Below are 24040 nucleotides of genomic sequence, written 5' to 3'. Positions count from 1 at the left end.
CAGAAACATACATACTCTGCAAGTCTACTCTTGTTTTCCTCTCATCAATCATCTCAGCAGTTTATTGAAACGCTCAAAACATCTTTGAAAGCCAGACGCCGAACAAGAAGACGTTTCTTTTGAATCCATTTCTTTATTTAATTTTTTTTGCAAAGGTACAAACAATAGTAAAATTGCATTGCCTGAAATGAATCAGGTTTGAATACAGACTGTAGGAAATATAAATAGTCACAAAAATGTGTCCTTCAAAGGATGATAGCTGGATGTTCAAGACCCAGGTTATTACTGAATTTACATACACCACAGCTTTATGTATCTGTTAGATCTATGCACTATACAAACAAATGCCCATAACAGTAAAAAAAAAGAAATTTAAAGCATTAAAAACCCTTAATGTACAGTCATTCCAAAAAAGTCAAATGAAAGTGACAACATGTCAGCACATTGGGAAGCTGTGGACAATTCCATTTATGTTAGAAAATACTGAACAGAGAGACTAGGAAAGATATTCTGAGCATTAAAAGTAGTTTATAATTAGAATCTAAGATGGTGGGTTTTGTATAGAGAGCTGTCGCATTATTTTACATGTTGGAGAAAATAGGGTGAACCATACCAGACTGACACCTATTGTAATAACCTCATGTTTAATTCATTAGGCTTCATTATCTAGGTTCAAATGAACCAGAAGTGGAGGAGAACCAGCTCCCTGTAGAACCAGCTCTCTGTAGAACCAGCTCTCTGTAGAACCAGCTCTCTGTAGAACCAGCTCTCTGTAGAACCAGCTCCCTGTAGAACCAGCTTCCTGTAGAACCAGCTCCCTGTTCTTTGCTGTGTGAGAATCATTAGGATTAGGACCTTAGGATTAGGACCTACATTTATTTTAAAACGTGTCAGACCAGTCAGGAGCCACAGGAGGGGACACGGGAGGGGGAGGGGCCACGGCAGGGGGAGGGGCCACGGCAGGGGGAGGGGCCACGGCAGGGGGAGGGGCCACAGCAGGGGGAGGGGCCATCGGAGGGGGAGGGGCCACAGCAGGGGGAGGGGCCACGGCAGGGGGAGGGGCCACGGCAGTACGTAAAGGTCCTGGGTACTGTCACCAGATATCTAGACACCAACCAAAACATAACCCTACGTATGCAAACGTTTTCCGTAAAGGCCAATAAAAACCAGGTAAATACCAATACTTTCATTATGCTACTCACACGCAAACAGAAAGAAAAACAATATCAATCATCTTTCGAATTTATGCCTAAAGAAAAAGGACAAAGATACTCAATGCCATGAACTGAAGTGTGTCTCCCGGTGTGTCCGCTCTGCTGGAAGGACAGCACAGTCCTCCCGGAACATTCATCTAAGACTTACGGCAACTGATTTGCCCTAAACATTCAAAATAATGTGTTATAAATAAAATGTTAAAATACTCAGTACATGTACAAATACAAGATTCAAACATTATTGTAACTTTTTTTGTGGTAGTTAAAGATTCGTTTCGAAGTCCATATTTAGCCTGTGGTATCCTGAGTGAATATCTGTTGGGCCACGATAGCAAGATCTCTTGACGTAAAAATCTACTTGGATTTATTTTGAAAATAAGATTGGGACTAAAGTCACTTCTTAAGGTACAGCTCAGAGTGACGTCAAAAACCAAACAAAAAACACACGTTTCTGAATTGTTCATTTTAAAACTAGATGTTAAATGAGCCTTTGAGCCAGCAGCGCAGGTCAGCAGCGCAGCGCAGGTCAGATCCCAGGACAGGAGGAGCACGTCGACAGCTGATGGCTAGAGAGACACGTGACAGAGTGGGCAAGCGAAGGGCGTCTAAAACGTTCAGGGAGAGAGGAGAAGAGTGCGTTTCCAAGGAGACTGTAGCGGGGCGAGGGGGCCCCCTGCCGGCTTCTACTTGAGCAGAGCCTTGTAGAGCAGCAGAGAGTGTGACGTGGCCCGCTCCTGTTCCAGACACAAGATGAAGTCCCTGAGGTTGACTCGCGTGATGCGCTGACGGAGCTGCTGCCGCGAGGAGGAGGCCGGGGACGAGCCCGACCCCGAGCCTGAAGCCACCTGCAGAGAAAAGGGCCATTATGGGGGAGGCCAGCCTTCAGGTGGTTGAATTTTCGAGCCACATTCAATATGGCTCGACTTGAAAATTAAAAGGAAAACCTCAAATTATGAGATCGTTTAACCATCAGAGATTTGAAAGCTTCCTGTTTCTTATTCAAAGAGAATCAAGTTCTTCGTTCTGACTTGATGCCTTAAGTTGTGTCTGAACCAGCCTATCCCAAACTGCTGTCCCGTCTGGAGGCGGAGCCTGTGTCGATCCTCACACCTTAATCCACAAGCCCTCTGCGTCAGGCAGGGCCCACCCCAGGCCTGGGGCTACAGTCATAGCTAGTACACCCCAGGCCTGGGGCTAGAGTCCTCCTGCTCCAACAAACCTGATTGTCCAAGACTGTAGAATATATCATGAAAACAAGATATGTCATCTAAAGAAAATACTTCACAAGATGATCTCATATGAAACATCATATGAAACAAAGCGTGACTGAAATCATTTCTTCCCATGCCACTGAAACGCCTCAGTTAAACGTTCAGAGGAGCAAGGACCTAGCAATGTCCATTCCTATGTCCATATTTCTTAACACAGCCCTTAACCACAGAAGCCCAGGTGTGAACAGAGAACACAGTCCAGTGAGTGAGACCTTACCAGCCCACTGAACTAAAGACTAAAAAGGTTAGGACCCAAGTTGAGAACATGAAGAGTGTGTGTGCTAGGGCTGTAGACAGGCAGCTACGTGCGCTGGCCTACTGTACTGTGAGAGCCAGTGGCTGTGCCCATTGTATCCAGAACTAGGCTGTGATGTGCCCCGGGCCTACGCTGACACCAGAGGAGAGGAATGAGGCTCCAGGTCTATACAGGAACACAATCACAGTATTATAACGTTCAACAGCCCCCAGGCGTGCTAACCCTCCCTCCCTCCCTCTCTGTCGATCCTGCTCCCCCTCTCTCCCTGTCCCTCCCTCTCTCTCTGTCCCTCGCCTCTCTCCCTGTCCCTCCCCCTCTCTCTGTCCCTCGCCTCTCTCTCTGTCCCTCGCCTCTCTCTCTGTCCCTCGCCTCTCTCTCAGTCCCTCGCCTCTCTCTCAGTCCCCACCTCTGTGTCTCTGTCCCCACCTACCTCTCCCTGCCTCCCTCTCTCTCCCCATCCTCTTTGCCCTCAATACTTGCTTACCCTCTCTCTCCCTTTCCCCCCCTCTCCCTCTCTCCCTCTCTCCCTCTCTCCCTCTCTCTCTCTCTCTCTCTCTCTCTCTCTCACACACACACACACACACACACACACACACACGCCCATAAGGACACCTCTTGGCTCCACATTCACACAAAACATCAGCAGAGTCAGAAACAAAGTGAACAAACAAAGGAGAGAAAATATGAATCAGTCAGCCGTGCCTGGACTCCAACTTTAGGCACATCAAGAAAGAGACTTAAATCATGTTTATTTCCTGGAAGTGGGATGGTGACTGTCTGATCTGCCCTGCGGCTCCTTCGCTCTCATCTGCTTGATCACATTACCCACAACCCCCTGGGGCAGGGCGTCTCTCGTAACCACGCAGGCAACCTTTACATTTCTACTGAACATGCAAACAAACTGAACTTTAAAATCAGCAACAGTATCCGACTTCCAAACTGCTAAACTATCAGTGACATCTGTCTTGTGCTGGCCAGTAGGTGTGCGGACCACATGGTCTCTAGTGATCCTGTGAGCAAACCAAACAGTCCTAACAAACCAACACACACTCTTACTCAAGCCAAGTGTTTAGATATCACTTCCATATCCCTCTCTCTCTCTCAGGCAGAATAATCCTAGTCCCTAAAATGTTCTCTCTTGCTCCGGCACCCGGCACCCCCCCCCCCCCCCCTCCCCTAATCCAGGGCTCTCTCACCCGGCGCTGAGGCCTCTCTGGTCTTTGTTTGTGAGTGCTGCTTGGGGGCACCCCCCTGGGGGGAAGGGGGGGGAGACGCCCATACTGCAGCCCCCGGGGGCTGGGGGGCCCTGGGGGCTGGGAGGCCCCGGGGTCATTTCTGTATCTCTGGCCCCCCTCAGGGTTAGGGAGCAAGCAGACACGCCCAGAACAGCCCACAGGCCCGCGCTGACCCCCTTCACTCAACTCTGGTCACAGTCAGTCTGTGTATGTGTGTGTGTGTGGGGGGGGAGGGAGAGACAATGTGTGTGTGTTTTTGTGTCAGGCAGGATTAACAAAGAGGTGGGGGGGTGGGGAAGATGGGCCAAGAAGTAGTGTTGTAGTGTGAGGGAGCCTGCAGTGTGTGGAGGCAGAGCACGTACCTCGGGCCCGGCAGTGGAACCCCCTGGTGAGTCCATCTTGCGTTTCTTGCGCGGCCCAATGGCAGCGAGGGCCGTGAGGTTGGCCTCCCGCTGTCTGATCTGAGCCTGCTCCTGCTGCTGCATCTGGGGGAGGGAGGGATAGAGAAAGGATGAGGCTATTTATTGGGTGTGCTCAAGCCTTCGGCGAGAGCACAACCTTTGTTCTCTCACATATATATTATTATTATTATTATTATTTTTATTTCTTTTTGCCCCCCTAAAACTCAGTAAATACTTGGCCTACATAGACAACGTAGGTGTCAAAAGTTTCGTCTTGGTAGCGATTGAGTTGCTTCTATTGGAATTTACGTTAGGTTGCATGGTTTAAGCGTAAGTTAAGTTTTTGTGGCGAAAAGTGAAGCTAACGGTGGCTAATTTGCTAGCCACAGTCACTGACGTTACTAACGTCACTGCGTCACTAACGTCACGAAAACACGCGTGACTACCTTTGCCAGAACATTCGTTTCACATCTGTTAACTTGGGGGATAGCTAGGCTAACTATAGCTTTACTGCAAGGCAGCTGCAGAAACGCCACAAGAAAAGAGGCCAGGGTGATAACTATTTACTCATTTTACTTTGTGATATGACACACAATTGTGATGTGTAATGTACAATATAAGCTGATATTATTAAGGAAGTACATCTACTTTCGGAAACAGTAGTCTACTATTTCACTGAAGTATTAGCATCATGACATTAGCCTGTGTTTCCCGGGCAACACATACTACAGTGGTCTATGATGTAGCGTTATCTGTTTTCAATCGTTAAAATAAACATTCCTCACATATACATTTTCGTTGTAGGATTTATTCTGACATTAGAAAACGATTTGTTGGTGAAATTACCATTACCTGTGGTTTCAAACCAGTGTAGCTCACTGCAACGCTGTAGCCTACTGTACCCGAGACACTAGTGTGAGTAGCTAACAACAACTCCTCAGCTGTTTAAGTCAAACGGCAACAGAACATGTTCGGCACTCCCCTTACTCAAAAGTCTTTCAGTAGGGAAACTATCTGACTACTAACCTGAACTTCATTGCCACAGCCTAAACTTTGTCAATCTGTTCATGAAAATAATTAATTTCAGCCTAAACCGTACAACGGAACGTTTAATCGAATTCAACCAACGCAATCGCTATCAAGACGAACACAGCAGTAGTCTAGTACTGTACTGTAGTAGTAGAATTTACCGGGGCAGCTTCTCAACACAGGGCTATATCGCATTTTGAGTTGTTACTGACAATGATCGCTACCAGTGAGCTTTTTATGAATGAGCTATTTTCCACTAAATAAATGTCAAGCTTATTTACGTTTTTGGGGGCATATTTTCAGTTAGCAGATGGTACTATTTGAATCGCGATTCTATCTTCTGCCGGTAAAGTCGTAGAATAATCTTAAAAGGGGGTTCTTTATTAATGAATGAATGCAATATGAGTAGTCTAAATGCCTGAAAATATCACGAGAAGGGACAACTTAAAAGGACGTTTAAGTCATAGAGATTAGGTCCATTTGTACACCGGTCTGCCAAATGTATTCGTTTTGATTCAGCCTGTCAGCTGCCTCTTGCAGGGGAAATGAGAAGACATCATATTTCATTCTACACTTCACTCATATTTTGAGTTGTAAATGAGCAGCAAAAAAAAGATGCTTTTAAATCTATGTAATCTTTATAAATAATAAGTAGGCCCGATTTATTTTTATATAAAATATACAGACCCCTGTGCAACCGACGCAAGCAAGCACACCCTACAATTTCCCCAGAAATTGTATCCTCTCTAGTTATATATATTCTTAGACGACATGTCTACGCCTCAGAACCCCAGTGTCCTGAAGGCTGAAGCTGCAAACTATGCTTGAACAGTCCTCTCTTAAGGGGCCAGGGAGTGTGTGTGTGGGGGTGGGGTGTGTGTGTGTGGGGGGGGTGTGTGTGTGTGTGGGGGGTGTGTGTGTGTGTGTGTGTGTGTGGGCGGGGGGTTTGATGAGGAGTAGCATCGACAGAAGACATAATTCAAGGCAACGTTTACATCCTCATTAACACACTGCAACGCTAATTAGGGGAGAAGTGATGCACATGCAGGCACACACACACACGCCTTTGCAGCCTGGTGACGTGCTACTGTGACCTTTGACCTGACCCCAAATAAAGATGAGGTCTACAGCCGGAGGTAGCTTTGGACTTGTGTGTGGTGTGAGGGGGGCTTGGGGAGAGGAGGGGGGGGTGACCGTTGGGATGTTATTACCTTTGACATGCCATCAAACCTGGCCAACAGAATAACAGGATTTTATACATCTTCACAACAAGCAAGTGCTACACAGCTGCTTACCTCTTTAGCTTTCTGCTTTAGTCGTGCCTGTTCTGGGTCTTCCTGTCTGGCTCGGCTCTGAGAGGAGAGGAGGAGGAGGAGGAGAGAGGAAAAGGGAGGAGAGGAGGAGGAGGAGAAAGGAGAGAGGAAAAGGGAGGAGAGGAGGTTATACTGATGAAACGCTGAGGGGTCTAACAGAGCTGCTAGTTCAGTTTCAGACTGCAGGCTGAGTGGGATATCTTGTACCTTGGCAGCCTTCAGGAGAATCTCTCTCTCCTGCTCGTCTTTCCGCTGTTTCTCCAGCCTCTCCAGCTGCTCAAAGAAGCGGAGCTGAGTTCTGACGTCTGACGACTGTTCATACCACTCCTCATCCTGCCCAGAGAGGGAGGAGAGGGGGGAGGGAGGGAGAGGGAGGGGAGAGGGGGGGAGAAAGGGAAAAGGAAAGTGAGAGAAAATATATAGTTTTATGATTTCATTTAGTACATCCTGGCTAAACATCAAAACAGGTTAAAAACTCCCAACAGGGTTAATACGGATGGTTCCTGCAACACCTGCTCCTGCCTTCCTCAGGTGAGATCTGACCAGAACTATACCTTCAATTCCTGGTCCTAACACCCTTGTGTGGTTAGGGTTAAACCATGCCTCTAGTAACCGTGTGGTTGTGTTAAACCATTCCTGTAGTAACCGTGGTTACCTTGCCACCGTCCGTGCGGTGCTGTGCCACTGTGGTCACCTTCTCCAGGATGGAGCGCAGGCGCGTCTGGGTGGCATGGGAGATGAAGTTCACTGCCTCCACCGGGACCTCCGTCACACCAAACCTCTTCGCTGCAAGGAGAGGGAGAGAGGGAGGGAGGGGGAGAGAGAGAGACAGAGAGGGAGAGAGGGAGGGGGAGAGAGAGAGAGAGACAGAGAGGAAGAGAGAGAGCAGGAGGGAAAGAGAGGAGAGAGGGAAGAGGAGAGACTGAGTTCACTGATCTGACCTGTGAGGAGAGCTCTCTGATCTACACGTGTTGGAGTTTACACTGTGGGGATCAACATACTGCTTCCACACTCCAGTCTCAACTCAGGCTAGGGGGGATACTTTGAAGGTGCATGGTTTGTTTAACCCTGGCCGGCACATTTATAACCCAATCGAATTTCCCCAAAAGGTGTTCCTGATAGATCACTCTCCAACAGAAACAGTTGTTACAGGACCCAGAGCAGGGACCAGCACGCAGGAAACGGAGTCTGTATTTCCTGAATATCTACATGTAATACTGGGTGGGTGAGATGGGCTGACTGATTACCCATGAGCCTTCATAACTTTTGTGATAACTTTTGTGATAATATGCCGCAAGGCATATTCTTTATGTTTTGAGTTGACTTTGTTAGGCAGCTAGCCACAGTTAGCTTGTAGCTGCCTTGAGACTTCTGGAGTCCCTGCTGGTCTCGTGAAATCAGATGGTGAAGCTAGCAGCTAGCCGCTAGCAGCTAGCCGCTAGCGGCGGCAGCATACCGGTCTCCAGGATGCGGCGATGCAGGAGGCCTGGGGGCAGGAAGGCCTCGTCTTTGCAGGAGCGGATCTTGGTCCCCACCAGCTCAGAGCTGGTTGCCAGGATACGGGCGTTCTCCTCGTTCAGGTTCACCCCGGCCATGGACGCCACGTCATTTATGTCATCGTCATCCCTGCGGGCGGACACACACACACACACACACACAAGCATGCGCACACGCACATGTTTATTGTTTGCACCTTCCGGCCACAGTAAATTCTGTGTTTGTGTAAACCTACATGGGGAATAAAACCAAGTTCTGATTCTGACACACACACACGCACACACACATCAGGGACTGAGTTTTGGAGCGACATTTTGTAAACACGCATCAAGAGTGGCAGTTTGTAAGGTTGGGTTTAGATTTGACGCGAGAGGGACAGAAGTGGACGGGTCTCAAGAAGAGCTGTTTACCAGGAGGGTAAAATACCTTGAGACTGACTGCACAGTTGTGAAGCAAGCTGTGAGAGGGAGATACTGCCCTCTTGTGGTTGATTTGTGCAACTACGCACACATTTAAAGATTTTAGATTTTAGTCATTTAGCAGACGCTCTTACAGTAAGTACAGGGACATTCCCCCCGAGGCAAGTAGGGTGAAGTGCCTTGCCCAAGGACACAACGTCAGTTGGCATGACCGGGAATCGAACTGGCAACCTTCGGATTACTAGCCCGACTCCCTCACCGCTCAGCCAACTGACTCCATTTAAAGACGTTATGTGAAAAAAATGAAGGGTTGGCAAGAGGAAGAATTTAGAAATTGGCACAAGAAGACATTTTCCAAAACGGCAGCATTCCTGCCCTGCCACTGTTTCTATCACAGTACCTGAAGGTCCCGCCCCCAGGGTCACTCAGCTTCTTCTGATTGGCTGTGGCCTGAGCAGAAAGGCCAATAGAACTTCTGCTAGCTATAATGGTCCCGCCTCTTGCCACAGCACCTGAAGGAGGAGGGAAGAAGCAACACTCATGAACACGGTGATCTGCACACATGATAGAGCACAGAGATGGAGATATGGACCATGATGGAAGGGGATGATGTTGAAGGGAATAATGGACCTTGTGGCCGTATGGTCGGGGAGATGACCATGGGCATCCGAGTCTGGACCCCCTGAACCCCTGGTCTCCTCATGCCCTGGAAGAAGAGGAGGAGAAGGAGAAGTAGGGGAGAAGAGGAGGTGGATAGAAGGGGAGGAGAAGGAGGAAGAGAGTCAGTCAAGTCTAAGATGTCATGATCTAGTTTAATATGCAGCTGTGTTGCTGTGAAATAGGAACTGTAAATATTGTTGTCAGAAAGAGAAACATATTATAAAATCCACAACAGACCATTTTATGTATGAGATCACATGGCAAAGGAATTTTACGAAGATTTGCCTTCGCCTTGCCTTTAACAAATACATTTCTCATGCAAATAACCAGGTTGTTTCCACATCTATACAAAACTATCCCATTACACATTTGAAGCACAAACACTCCTTTCCTTACACACTAAATATGAAGCACCAGACTAGCAGATAGAAGAGTGTGGGATGTCTGCGTGTTGGACACACCAGACCAGACTAGCAGATAGAAGAGTGTGGGATGTGTGTGTGTTATCAGTCCGTGTATCTGAGTGGTACCTGAGTGGCCGAAGCTCCGAGGGCCCCAGCTGTCCTGACGGGCGCCACCCCGGGGCAGGTGGGGAGCCGCGCCCGGATGGTGGAGGTGGCGAGGACCGGGGAGGCGGAGACCATCACTGTAGAGGCGGCAGCCTGTGTGGCTGAGATCAGAGACTGCTGGTTGTTCAGCAGAGACAGACGCAGGGCAGGGAGGCTTTTCTGTGGGGAAACAACAAGGTTTGCTTGCTGACAATGATTGTTAAATCGGCATAACCAAACTGAAACATTTAACAATTAGACGTTTGAAAACGTGATCTAACTATAAAGGATGGAATCTGTGTGTCGTCGATTACCGAGGACCGGGCACTGTATGAAGCTAAACTTCACCAGGTGTACTGCTCACGACATGCAGTGTACATTTACATTTAGCAGACGCTCTTATCCAGAGCGACTTACAGTAAGTACAGGGACATTCCCCCGAGGCAAGTAGGGTGAAGTGCCTTGCCCAAGGACACAACATCAGTTGGCATGATCGGGAATCGAACTGGCAACCTTCGGATTACTAGCCCGACTCCCTCACCGCTCAGCCACCTGACTCCCAGTGTAGAGTGTTAAGGTGTTTAGATGAGTGGTTGCTGACAAATAAATATATTTATATATAATTTTTGAAATGTTGAGCTGCACTTAGCAACAGAACCATAGATCTTGGCGAGGCTAGGCACTGCATTAGTGTTTTACATGAGGCTAAACTGAGTGTGCTAACAAAGTTAGCCTAGCCATGACACAGGGAGACAGCAGCAGGGATGAGGTAGGGTTAGGGGTGTTAGCCCACCTTACGTAAGGGATGAGGTAGGGTTAGGGCTGTTAGCCCACCTTACGTAAGGGATGAGGTAGGGTTAGGGGTGTTAACCCACCTTGAGGAAGGGGATGAGGTAGGGTTAGGGCTGTTAGCCCACCTTACGTAAGGGATGAGGTACGGTTAGGGGTGTTAACCCACCTTGAGGAAGGGGATGAGGTAGGGTTGAGGGGATGACTTCAGGTCAGCCTGCAGGCGGGTGGTGAACTCCTCCGGCTCGATCTTGGCGTCCTGGGAGGGCACACACAAACAGACACAAGCACTAGTAAGGACACTAAAACACACACTCGCACTTTCAAAACGTCATTGACTTTCTCAAAATAATCCAGGAAGTTGTACCAGCAGATCCTGCACCAAGCCCTTGACGTTCCTGGAGGTGTTGGGCGACGGGGAGTTCTGGGACGCCAGCTTAATCAGCGTGGCCAGGAAGTTCTTGCACTTCTTCACGTTTTCCATCATTTCCTGTGAGGAACAAACCTTTTACACACAAGAACAGACCTAGGACTACCTAGAGATAGTGATCTCATGATTTATCCAGTGTCAGTATCGTCTTCCAAACTCTTCACAACTACACTGCCAGATATCATTTAACATTTAAAGACCAAGTAATTGAACTGTTAGCCAGCACATGGTACGTATACAGTATAGTGGTAAGGGTTAGAGTAATTAAACTGTTATAAAGTATAGGGTTGTGTCTCAACAACTAGTCAATCCCTCTCAAGGTTAAACTATTTACATTTACAGTTTTGTCATTTAGCAGACGCTCCAGAGCGACTTACAGTAAGTACAGGGACATTCTCCCCGAGGCAAGTGGGGTGAAGTACCTTGCCCAAGGACACAACGTCATTTTGCATGGCCGGAAAGCAAACCAACAACCTTCTGATTAATAGCCGACTCCCTAACCGCTAAGCCATCTGACCCCTGACTATGTAGTGATAAGAAATACTACTGCTACGTTACTGCAGTGTGAGCCATGTTCAGCCATGAGGTTGTGTACAGGGTGAGTGTTCAGTCATGAGGTTGTGTACAGGGTGTGTGTTCAGCCATGAGGTTGTGTACAGGGTGAGTGTTCAGCCATGAGGTTGTGTACAGGGTGAGTGTTCAGCCATGAGGTTGTGTACAGGGTGAGTGTTCAGCCATGTGGTTGTGTACAGGGTGAGTGTTCAGCCATGAGGTTGTGTACAGGGTGAGTGTTCAGCCATGAGGTTGTGTACAGGGTGAGTGTTCAGCCATGTGGTTGTGTACAGGGTGAGTGTTCAGCCATGTGGTTGTGTACAGGGTGAGTGTTCAGCCATGAGGTTGTGTACAGGGTGAGTGTTCAGACATGAGGTTGTGTACAGGGTGAGTGTTCAGCCATGAGGTTGTGTACAGGGTGTGTCCATATCACTCCACCCACCTGGGGGGGAGGTGGAGCAGGTGCAGCAGAAGTGGGTGTCAGCGTGGGGCGGACGGCCGGCTTGGCCAGGGTCTGGCCCCCGGCAACGACCTGGCCCCCGGCAACGACCTGGCCCCCGGCGATGACCGTCTGGGCCTTCTGGGGAGCAGCCATCTTCACGCCAGCAGGAGCCATGGTTACAGGAGCCATGGTTACCGCCTTCAGGACCAACGGGAGAGAAGTTAACATTGCTCTCAACAACATTATACTGAGACAAGACTAACCCCGCACTCAACAGACAAAACAACAGCAAAAACACTACCCCTAAAAACAGAAATATGATTAAACCTTAACAAAACTGTTACAATACAACAAAACAGAGACAACAGCATGTATCCAAGCACAACACAGTAAGTAACTAAACTGCGAACAGTTGAAAGACAAAATTTACAAAAAAGTAAACAGGAAATGTGTATGTGTATTGTAAATGTGTACATGCTCTTATGGTTCTTCCCTTTGGCACTTACTTTGGTTGTTCACAATGTGTGCTTCATGTTTTGGCTACTCGCGATGTTTTTTGGCTATCTTGTTGTTATGATCAGTGACCTATGCACTTTGTAAAGCTCTCTCTTGGAAGTCGCTTTGGATAAAAGCGTCTGCTAAATGAATAAATGTAAATGTATTGTACATGTGTACTGTATTGTGTTTTTCTGGAGCAGTTTGCCTGCCTGCTTGGTGGATGTGAGGGTTTTCACCAGAGACTGAAGAGAACCAGCCATACAACAGTCCACAAACATCAATCACAAGCATGTCCGTACCTGACTGGGGGTGGCCACGCGGATGGTGGCCCCAGACGTCGGGGTGGCAGGCCTGGGGGAGATGTTGGTGACCCCCTGGGCCTGGGTCTTAGCCTGGGCCTGGGCGAGAACCTGCTGGGGAACCATCACCAGCTGGCCAGTCTCTGTCCGCACAAGAACCATGCCTGCGAGGAGGAGCAGAGGTGCAGTTAGTACCACACCTCACATTGCTACTTTGAAACAACAACAGGATGGTCACAAGTTGACCTGACTTGGCACGCTGTCAATGGCGGCCTGTTATTTACATTTAAATGTAGTCATTTAGCAGACGCTCTTATCCAGAGCGACTTACAGTAAGTACAGGGACATTCCCCCGAGGCAAGTAGGGTGAAGTGCCTTGCCCAAGGACACAACATAATTTTGCACGGCCGGGGAATCGAACCAGTAACCTTCTGATTACTAGCCTGATTCCTTAACCGCTCAGCCACTTGACTCCCTGTTATTAATGCTCAGGAGCAGGGAGGTAAGTGTGGGGCTACTAATCAGATCATCTTACTCTACCTAGCATCACAGACAGGTGATCCCGCTTCTCAGCGTGCCAGCCTTACCTGGAGGGATGGTGAAGCCAGGAGGCAGCTGGATGGTGGTCTGCTGGGGGGGTCTGGCAGCCAGCTGGGGGGCCACGGTCCTCGTGGGACTGGCCACAAGCCCGGGCCTCTGCTGCTGGATGGAGGTTGCCATGACGGTTGGCCCTGGGGGCCTCATGATGGCGACGGTGGGTTGGCCCACTCCATTGACCGCCGGCTTGACCCCAGCGGTCAGACTGACAGCCGGGTTCACCGTGCTCTGCACCTGGCTTATGGGGGAGTGGACAGCAGGCGGGGGTGTGCTGGCGAGGACCACGGGGCTGCCAGGCACAGGCTGGCTCTGCACCACCATGTTGGGGCTCATGATTGTGTTGCTAGGGTTCATGACCTGAGATGTGGTGGCCTGACCTGGGGATCCTGCGCTCTGCGTGATCAGAGGTGAAACTTTGGGGTCTATTCCGTTCTGTGAGACACTGGAGATTGGATTAGGATGCCGTTGTAACGTAACAGTGGGAGAAGCCACGGTAGTCTGAGGTACAGGAAAATTAGGCTGCGAGGCCATGGACACAATTATATTGGAGCTTCCAGCACTAACAGTACTTATTACAGTGTTGGCCAAAGAGACGGCAGGCCCGGTTTGGGCAGCGATGGTAGGCGAGTTCACCAACTTCACGGGTCCGGTGTTACCGTTCAAACTCTGTAATCCGGGTGAAGCAGTCCTAACCGCTGCAGTTGTGATGTTGGGGTTTGGGGCAGCCACTACCGTTGTGCCTGCAGGACCCAAAACAGTCCCTCTGTTGAAGCTGGTTGTCTGAGCAGGTAAAGTTGCAGATCCTGGTGCGGGAGATGCTGCATGTGTTTGTAAATTTGTACCAGCGTTAATTACACCCCCGGTAGAAATAGAAGAGGTAGAAGAGGTGAGAATCTTGTTGGATTGCGCCTCATCGGCGTTCGTTTCCTCGTTTAACCCTGCTTTAGAATGTCCTTGTTGTGGCGGCGGCTCCGGAGATCCCACTTGGTCACGCAGTTTCCCTGAGAAGTGATTGACAGCGCCCGAAGGCCCCTCTCTCTTTGCCTCGGAATATGGTGCAGATGAAGTTTTTTGACTTCCAAGTTGTGATTCCAATGAGCCAACTAGGTCGCTAACTGCTTTTTCATCTACCTCATTGAAGAGCATGTCCTCCAGTGGGTCGGAGGCTCCCGCCATCTTTGATGATAGACCGTTGTGCAAATCGTATTTTAGAATGTACGCATGCGTGCAGGCATTGTGGTGTTTTCCATCCTAGAAATATACACCCTAGAAATGTCTTCGAATGTAGAAGTCAATTTTTTGGCATCAAATCAACGTTTTAGCTGAGTTACAATGTTTTAAAGATATAAAATTGAACATGAATGTTAATAAGCTCGTAGAATTGTTATCTTCGGGTTAAAACGTGTGACCAGTGTGGAGATATTTGATCTATGCCATTGCTTTCTTTATTCCTAGGCACTGTGAAATCGCGCGATATTATGATGTCTCGTTAATCCCGCGTTAAGAACGACGATGGAAAATGAGGTAGCCATATTGTGGTCGCAACAAGAATAGCAAGTCAGAGAGGTTCAAAAATAGTGAAAGCAATAGGGGGTTCTTTGCTAATTAATTTACGGCTCCTAGGGAGAACGCCGCATTTTTGCTCTTTAAAGATCATAGTCTAAAAAGACAAAATGAGTGGAGGAACTCCCTATATCGGTAGCAAAATCAGCCTAATCTCGAAGGCCGAGATTCGCTACGAGGGGATCCTTTACACTATTGATACCGAAAATTCTACTGTCGCACTTGCGAAAGGTAAAGTACTGGCGCTGGATAGCAAGCTAGCCATTAGGATAGCAAGACGTCAATTAGCAATTACATTTAGCTCTAGCTTTTGTCAGACTTACTAGCAAGCTGTCTGTAAGGATCTGCCATAAATACAGTATTGTTGAGCTTGATCTTGACCATATTACTTGTTTGTTTGCCAGTTGCAAGGCACTGACTTGTTGGGTACTGTAATGTTAGCTAGTAGTAGAGCTAGTTATGATGGACTAGCTAGCGTCTCATACGTGGTCAGAGAGCGCACTCTATTCATAGATAGGAACCATTCGGGGAAACAAAATAATATGTGTTTTACAAATGTATACTCAGTCAAAAGTATATATACATGTTGGCCTGTACAATTTAATAATAAAAGGTTTGTGAACTCAATTTATAAGTTTGAATGGGGGAGTTCACATGCTTACCGTCCAGGTTGTCCAAGTCATCTGTTACCACGGCAGCTAGACTGTAAGCATGCCTAGCTAGCTAACTAGCAAAACATAGTCCATTGACAGTAAATTAAACCGGTTTGCTAACTTTAGATATCCAGTAAAAATTAAATGGAAAAAGGCACGTAATTCAAGCCACGCAAAACAAGAACTCGCTTTTTAAGTTGTCATTTACAGAATGCAGGGCACTAATTGTCTTGCGCCAGATGAATTGACTGGGGAAAGCTAGCTAGCATCTTTGTTCAAGAAGCCACGTATTGGCACGCAGTCTGTAGGTAGCAGCAGCAGTGTATTAATACTTAAACAAAATGCACCAACTCTACAGCCCAGTTTCCCAGACATGGATTAAGCCTAGTCCTTCAGAAATTTAGAAATTCAATTTCCCCATTGAAAAGGTTCAGTCCAGGACTAAGCCATGTCCAAAACTGGACCTGTATGTCAAACATATGCCAATGCTGAACAACAAACCAACACTACATCCAGAAATTGCCTCACACATTGCTGTGAACCTTCTGAACTCATGAGCTACAGCTGAGCTAATGCCTCCCTCCACAGTTCGCTCGTTTGGGACAGAGGACCGGCCCACGGACAGGCCCATCCCGCCCAGGGATGAGATCTTCGAGTACATCATCTTCCGAGGCAGCGACATCAAGGACCTCACTGTGTGTGAACCCCCCAAACCCACAAGCTCTCACCCCCAGGATCCTGCTATAGTCCAGGTGCCGCCTCGCCTACATCCTCACATCTGTCACCCACATGATGAGATCTACTCTGACCTCCCATGACACATTTCTATTTATATAATATATATGGTTATTAGAATGTAAAGATCTGGATGCATTTATGTAGACGTTAAGATGGAGATCAATCTATGATTTAGGTTATACTTCCAGGAAACGGTTCAACAAAGTGCTGCACCAATCCTTGCCGTTAACCCCTGACCCTCCTGTTCTCCACCCCAGTCTTCCTTGGGCTCTGCTCCACCACCTGCTGCTGCCCCCGCGCCGCCCTTCCAACCTGGGGGGTCCTATGGTCTGTTTAACCGGGCCCCGGTTCCCCAGTACGGCCAGTTCACCACCAGCCCCCTCGTCTCCCCGCAGTTTGGAGCCGTCGGTGTTGGTAAGATTCGCAGCGGGGATCTTTATGGTGAGGAGCGACTGGGAGATGCACACGGTCAGGGAGGTTTGGTGGCGTAGCACGGCAGGGGGTGTTTACAGGGTCATGTGTCAGGGAAGAGACAGGGCTCAGGGTACTGTAAAGTGTGAGAGAGAAGTGGTTGGCCATGGACCAGGGCAGTGTGCGACAGATCTCAACACTGTTCAGGCCATCTACAGGGTTCCTCTGCACAGCATGGCCACCACACGAGAAGGATCTCCACAGCTCCCACCCAGCCTGCCCAAGGATGAGTCTTGGTCAGAGTGCAGTAACCAGGGAGGGGACCCTGCAGGGTGTCTCTTCTTTTCCCCCCCAATGTTGATGAAGGAGCTTCCATTTTGAGAATGAACTAGGGACCTAGCATCTGAACACGCCTGTATTCCTATTGGCTTCTTATGCTTTTTAATTGTTTCCCTGATGGCTAAAGCTTAATACATGTTATTTAAAAGCGCCTTTCTCGGCACTCAAGGACACCGTACAGGGTACAAAACACATTTAAAAGCAGCAAAATAAAGAATACAATTCTTTTTAATTGACAATAAATGGAATAAGCAGTTTTAAACAGATGGGTTTTGAGTTCCAATTTGAAATGAATCAATATTTCTGAGTTGGGGTGGCACTGAATTCTAGAGACGGGGAGCAGAGCGGCTGAATGCTCTACTCCCCATGGTGGTGAGACGGGGAGCAGAGCGGCTGAATGCTCTACTCCCCATGGTGGTGAGACGAGGAGCAGAGCGGCTGAATGCTCTACTCCCCATGGTGGTGAGACGAGGAGCAGAGCGGCTGAATGCTCTACTCCCCATGGTGGTGAGACGAGGAGCAGAGCGGCTGAATGCTCTACTCCCCATGGTGGTGAGACAGGGAGCAGAGCGGCTGAATGCTCTACTCCCCATGGTGGTGAGACGAGGAGCAGAGCGGCTGAATGCTCTACTCCCCATGGTGGTGAGACGGGCAGAGGGGACAGACAGGTGTATGAAGGAAGAGGATCTGAGGGAGCGGGAGGTAGTGGGACCCTGGAGGAGATCAGACAGATACGGGGGGTGAGGTTGTAGATGGCCTTGAATGTAAACAGGAGGATTTTGAATTGTATACGGAACTGAACCGGGAGCCAAGACCTTGTTTACGAACGCCACATCTAGAATGTTAATGTGCCATTAGGGATATTAAGATTCAAACTTTGATATCGATTTATCTTTCTGCACCATTTATTCATTTTCCAAAGGACCACAGTTTGAATAAGTCCTTCAATAACCGCATGCTCCAGTAAACAAACTGCTTGAAAATCACATTATTATTCTCAGATGATGCATGAGTTTTACAGCTCAAGCATTGTAGAGTTTCAAATTTGATATTGACACATCATTGAAACCAGTTGTGATGGACGATCCAGTTGAGTGAATCTTTGCGATTTTAGTTTGGCCCCAAACTGTGCATTTCCTGTTGTGGAACTGAGCTGTGTGTCTCCCCCAGGTCGCTCCAGCCCTTCCCTGGATCCCCTGAGGAAGAGTCCCACCCTGGATCAGGCTGTCCAGGCAACGCCTTCCGTAGCTGCACCGGCGCCTGGCTTGACCCGTCGGAGCCCCGCCCCCGGCCGTACCGCCCCCCCAACTGCCGCCAGCACCGGCCCCAGGGCCCAGCACCTGGACGGGCCGGACCTGAGGAGGGGTGAGCACGCCAGGGGGGGTCGCAGCACCCAGGGCTGGCCCGCGCCCCGCAACGCCCCTGCCTCTCACAACATCTCTGCAGACAGGGCTTCCACAGCTGGGCTCATCCACTCCATCTTCAGCTCCTCAGGTGAGACCTCTGATACTTATGTGAATGTCTGTGTGTTTTAACCATTGTAGTCAGAGAGAATCACAAAAGTATTTGAACAGTTTCCTTCAGTGTTTGCAATTGTTCCTACGTGCAAAAGATGTGACAACTTAATGTGCTGGGTTATTGGGGACCCCCCCCCCCCCCCCCCCCCAAAAAAAAGAGGTGTTCCTGAGTACTAAAGGATTGTACCATTCCAGGCACTGATGGCCAGAAAGCACCCAGACCAGAGTCTGAGCAATCCCGGGGTGAAGGCAGAGATGCCACTAAAAGGCCCGCAGGTTAAGCCCCCCACCCCCGTCCCCCCCGCCCCCCTCACCCTCACCCCCGTCCCCCCCCATCCCATGCCCATGTAGACTGCATGCCGTGTGACTTCTGTCAAGCTCGCAACTCATCTTTTAAGCTGCACAGCTTCTCTCCTTTACGAGTATTTTCATTTAATTAGCGCATATTGACCTGCTGTAAGTGATGTTTAACAGCATTCTACCAGTATATTTCATAAATCTATTTGTGTGGTGTGTGGACACTACATGTTAATGCGTATATGATGTTCATGTAATTCTGTTACATGTAAGTTACTATTACTGGACAAGACTAACTGTTTGGTGTTAAACAGCATAGTTAAGTGTTTTATATGTAGGTATTTATGTGCTGTGTTCCATTGCCATTAGACATCTGCCTCATAATGACTTCAGTTTGTTTACTTTTGGCCATCGGTTGTTTATTGTGGTGTTGATAAAACTTGAGAACTAGTGTTGAGAACCATTTTCTGTAGGTCACTAACCCATCCTCTTCTCAGCTGGCGTTGCCCCCGCCAACCGGCGAGGCCGTGGAGGCGGGCACCGCGGAAGGGGTCGCTTCAACGTGCGCCGAGATGGGCCCATGAAGTTCGAGAAGGACTTTGACTTTGAGAGTGCCAACGCCCAGTTCAACAAGGAGGACATAGACAGAGAATTCCAGAGCAAGCTGAAACTGAAAGGTAACCAACGAACCAGCGCCTCTGCACAGTCACGGAGCTCAGACCGGTCATTTGCAGCAGTTTTTTACATTTTTTGAAGAGTTTTATTTTGGCATTGACGGCTGATTGCATTTTCATGCAGGTCCATATTCAACAGATTTTTCTTTTCTCTCCTCCTAGATGAGAAAACGGAGAAGCCGGAGAAGGCGTTGAACGGCGAGGACAAGGGCGACTCGGGGGTGGAGACCCAGAACAGCGAGGGGAATGCAGAGGAGGAAGGGGGAGGAGGTGGGGGGGGAGGAGTAGGAGGAGGAGGAGGAGGGGGGGGGGGAAGGAGGAGGAGGAGGGGGAACAGGGGGGGGAACAGGAGACGGTCTGGGAGGCAATGTTTACTACGACAAGTCCAAGTCCTTCTTTGACAACATCTCCTGCGACGATACCAGGTACCTCCCCATCTCCATCCACCTTTCCACACATGCATTGAATTTGGTTGAGGAATACATGTGATACATGTGTTGGCTTGTGAAGTGATCCTCACTCATGACTTCCTGTTGTGTTTTGTAGGAAAGCAGCTGAAAGGGCTGGAAACACTGGCTTCCCAAGGTTTGTTTTGCTGACTTCTCATATTTGATCTCTTGCAATACAACAGTAAACAATTCGACTGCTGGGTTTCTCAGTAGCGCTTTCCATCTTGAAATCTGTTCATAGATCTGCTCATTGTATAGAGGTTTTTTCACAGTATTTGTAGCCACAGGCTGAGTTTTAGCTCCACGCTAAGCTAACGCTAAGCTAATGCTAAGCTAACGCTAAGCTCTGTGTCCCAGGGAACGAAGGCAGACCTGGGCCGAGGAGAGACGGATGAACGCAGAAACGTTCGGCATCCCCCTGCGCCAGAACCGGGGCCGCGGCGGCTACCGGGGCCGTGGTGGGATGGGCTACCGCGGGGGCAGAGGACGCTCAGCTAGCAGGGGGTCGTTTGGGCCACCGCATGGAGGAGGCGGCTACAGGGGAGGATACCGGGGCAGCCAGGGAGGACGGGAGTTCGCTGACTTCTCAGAGTACAGGGTAAATCATTTTATTTTCCAGGTTCAGTCTTGAAGTTATGAAATCATCCTTGTCGCTATCCAAACATCAACCACAGGAATACTTTCTCTGGTTTTTCCTACAAGGAAGAGAATGCATGGTTAGTCACTTTAGGCACAACAAAAAAATACAGAAATATTAATGGTAATACATTTCTTTTCTTGGTAAGTATCCGATCAAAATGCAGTTTCTTGTCATTTAACACTGGATGTACTGAAAGGATTTCCCTTGTTTTGTGTATCCCGGTAAAGGAGCGTAGTAGTAGAAGTAAAACATGTTTTAAGTGTGCAGAGATCCTGGGGAAAAGAAAAATGATATCCGGTCTGTGGTGTGTCATCTTCCCTTTTCTCCAGAAGGACAACAAGGTGGCTGTGTAAGGCAGCTGGAGGAAGGATCCAAGGACAGGGGCAACAACTTGCGCTATAAAATTTGTTTTGGTTGCTCCCTTTTTGACTAAAAGAATGAAGATTGTGTACTAGCTGTATATTTGTCACCAGCACTGGGGTAGACTGCTTGAATGCAACTTCTTATCCGTATCCTTCAATAATGGAAACGATGCAATCCGTCACAAAATGTCAAGATCTCTCTACGACCTATTTCAAGGTGTCTGACATTGTGTATAAAGATCATATTTCATAGGGATGACAGTATTTTTCTTTTCAGTTTCTCCCCCCCACCCACCCGTTCCTAAACTTGTATTTGATAATATTCTGTTGGGTGATGGGGGCCTGCTGTCCCACTGTGATGATTAATGACATAGCTTTATTTTTGGGATATACTCTGTACGTTGGCACCAAAATAGTCTGTGGTCTCAATCACAGCTTTCTGCTGTGTATTTTTCTACTACACATCTAAACATACTTGTACCTAGCTAGCTACCCCACTTCTCAAATAGCGGTACTTTTTTTTTTTATACTCGTATCTTGTTTTGTTCATCCCTTATTGTCCGGTTGTCCTCACGCTCATGTGGTTTCTAACCAATAGGGATCCATCTGGTTGCCATGACATTCTTCATTGAAGTGTAGAGGGGGAGAATGTTAGATGTTGACATGTGGGCTTCTAGTTCTGTAATGTAGTTCTGTTCCAGTTGCATAACTAGGTATTGGGATTCAGATGGGTAAAGGGTCATAGGATTTGTGATGTCCTTCATATATTGTATAGGCTTATGCCCTGTACTTAAGGGCTACTGGTAATGTGAATAGTTTAAGATGCTGCTGTTTGCTACAGTCGACCTATGTGGACTGACTAAACACTTCATCTACATACTTCTTGGCTAATGGGCCAGTCGAGAAGGGTTGCACTATGTTAGCGGCCTGGTGGGAAAGCTATTTAATACGTTAGCATAATGTGTTTTTGGGGGGGGTACTTGCTTTTATGTTGTGGACACAAAATGTCATCATATTTCAGTATAGTTCAGCACCCATTCTGACATGAAATAGAAATGCGTTCCAACACACTGAATCCCTTTCATAGTACAGCATAAACTAACCAAGCCATTCACTTCATGATCAATGTATGATTTAGCAAATTCCAAAATAACCAAACACCATTTGATGCCACTAACTGGTCCATGGAACTGCAGAAAGGTTCATAGCTTGCTAAGTGATGTCAACGTAATTGGTCATCCAAAATGTTTTGAATTAAATAGCTTTTTGAGTTCAGCAATTAGCCCTTACTTAGCAATACACTGAGGTTTATGTTTTTAAGATATGAATGATCAGGCAGAATTGGCAAAAATTTGACAGGAACATTATGAACTTTCACTGAATATTGTCAGATGCCAATCTGCATGATTGAAGTACTTAAAATATTGATTTGGATCTTGCAGGAAATGTACACAGTTGCACTTTTACAATGTTGAAAGTTGTTTTATAAAGTGGTGTCCTCTGTAAATCTGTAAATCCTGAGATTGTATTCCAGTACAGTTGTTGATGACTACGTTAATCTTATCATGGTACAATACCCCCTGCTGACTGCGGACACGTTTTCAGTTTGGCCTTGGATTCCTGGAATATTGGTTCCTTAACATGGATTCTACAGATGTATGCGTTTGGCTTAGAAAAAATTACAGCCTTTGTGTGCAAATGACGGGATGACTAAAAGACAGCAAAGTACTTCAGTGTTCTCAGGAAATAGGCGTAATTACTCCTGTAGTGCCTTAATGCTACAGAATAACTAGGGTCACCATTGAGATGCTAGTAGTACCAAACGTTGGTCATAACATTTGCATATTTTGGAAATATGAAACTTGGGCAATATAGTGCTCACTGCAGTGTAAAATAAAATTTGGACATTGTTTGAAGTAGGTGGTCCTTATTTAAAAAAAGAAGTTTGTTTTAAAATTAAATGGACTACTAAAACAGGCACCAAGTTAAAGTGATGTGTTACACTTATTTCGAATGATCTAGCTATTCTTTTGCATTATGGCACAGAAATAAATGGGTGACCGTTTTCCCAGTCTGAAACTAATTTTTACATGAAGTAGATAACCTATCTTGGTAGTGTTCTGATAAAGTTTAGACGGACTCAGTTTAACAGGATTAGTACCCTGTCGCATTCTTTTTGTCTTACTCAATCGTTTTTGTCATGTCGCCACAACGCTTTCTCAATTTCTTTCTCAAAACCAATTTTAAAATGCGTGAGGGGTGTTACAAGAACATGAAGTGGGTGGGTATCATGTGCCTAGTGAAATAATTGCCCTTTACCCCTACGCCACAAAGTTTCGACTGTTGTCAGAAATGCACCGAACACTGCATGATGGTCCTGCTAGTCAGAATCCACCAAAATCATGACAGGCAAACTACAGAGATGGTGATGCAATAACGGACTCTATCGTCTTGCGGTAGTTGGAGCATCGAGCACACACACACACACACATTCTACATACAGAACAAGGTCATGTTTTTCGTTGTTTTCTGATGGTTAATGTTCCTAACAGTCTGGAGTCGTAGCTACGTGTTGTGTCTCTAAACCCACCCAGCATGACGTCACTCATACGTGCGCCTCGGCAGACTGGGGGTTTTATTCGCAGCATAAAAATAAAACGTTGTTCATTACTTTGTGTGTTTTTATCTTTGTTTCCTATTATCTTCTGTGCCGCCAGTCCAGTTGTCTTGAGCAGATCTTTTATGTATTATCTCATTTGACTCGTTCTGTAGTTGTGCAAACCGTGTCAATTTTCAATTAGGATCAGGAAATTGAATTGAAATCGGATAACATCATTTAACTGGTTGTTGGTTAAGTCACTTGAAAGTAATCCGTGGTTCCGTCATCTTGTGTATTTGTGTTGAGAGATTTCAATTTACTCCATGTTGTGTCATCAAAGAGGGAGGA

General features: G+C 47.5%; 2 protein-coding genes across 2 annotated transcripts; one reads left to right on the top strand and one right to left on the bottom strand.

Moving 5' to 3' along the window:
- Nucleotides 1-6: 6 nt before the first annotated feature.
- LOC136941975 (transcription initiation factor TFIID subunit 4-like) lies at nucleotides 7-14626 on the bottom strand. Its single transcript, XM_067234684.1, has 14 exons — nucleotides 13441-14626; nucleotides 12854-13017; nucleotides 12057-12254; nucleotides 11000-11122; nucleotides 10802-10891; nucleotides 9826-10023; nucleotides 9266-9341; nucleotides 9036-9147; nucleotides 8176-8345; nucleotides 7375-7505; nucleotides 6927-7052; nucleotides 6702-6758; nucleotides 4339-4461; nucleotides 7-2059 (listed from the first exon to the last, which is right to left on the bottom strand). Exons 1-14 carry the CDS (start codon nucleotides 14624-14626, stop codon nucleotides 1898-1900), a joined length of 2916 nt encoding a protein of 971 aa, XP_067090785.1. The 3' UTR covers nucleotides 7-1897.
- Nucleotides 14627-14991: 365 nt separating this feature from the next.
- On the top strand, nucleotides 14992-23763 carry lsm14aa (LSM14A mRNA processing body assembly factor a). The gene is made up of 11 exons (XM_067234713.1): nucleotides 14992-15244; nucleotides 16255-16418; nucleotides 16662-16818; nucleotides 18325-18648; nucleotides 18867-18947; nucleotides 19466-19645; nucleotides 19805-19912; nucleotides 19995-20067; nucleotides 20189-20227; nucleotides 20449-20689; nucleotides 21061-23763. The coding sequence occupies exons 1-11, from the start codon at nucleotides 15124-15126 to the stop codon at nucleotides 21082-21084; spliced, it is 1512 nt and encodes a 503-aa protein (XP_067090814.1). The 5' UTR covers nucleotides 14992-15123; the 3' UTR covers nucleotides 21085-23763.
- Nucleotides 23764-24040: the final 277 nt, after the last annotated feature.

This window comes from Osmerus mordax, chromosome 4, assembly GCF_038355195.1.
Source record: "Osmerus mordax isolate fOsmMor3 chromosome 4, fOsmMor3.pri, whole genome shotgun sequence".
Classification (NCBI taxonomy): Eukaryota; Metazoa; Chordata; class Actinopteri; order Osmeriformes; family Osmeridae; genus Osmerus; species Osmerus mordax.
Note: the sequence above shows the minus strand (reverse complement) of the source record. Positions and strands in the feature narration are given on the sequence as shown.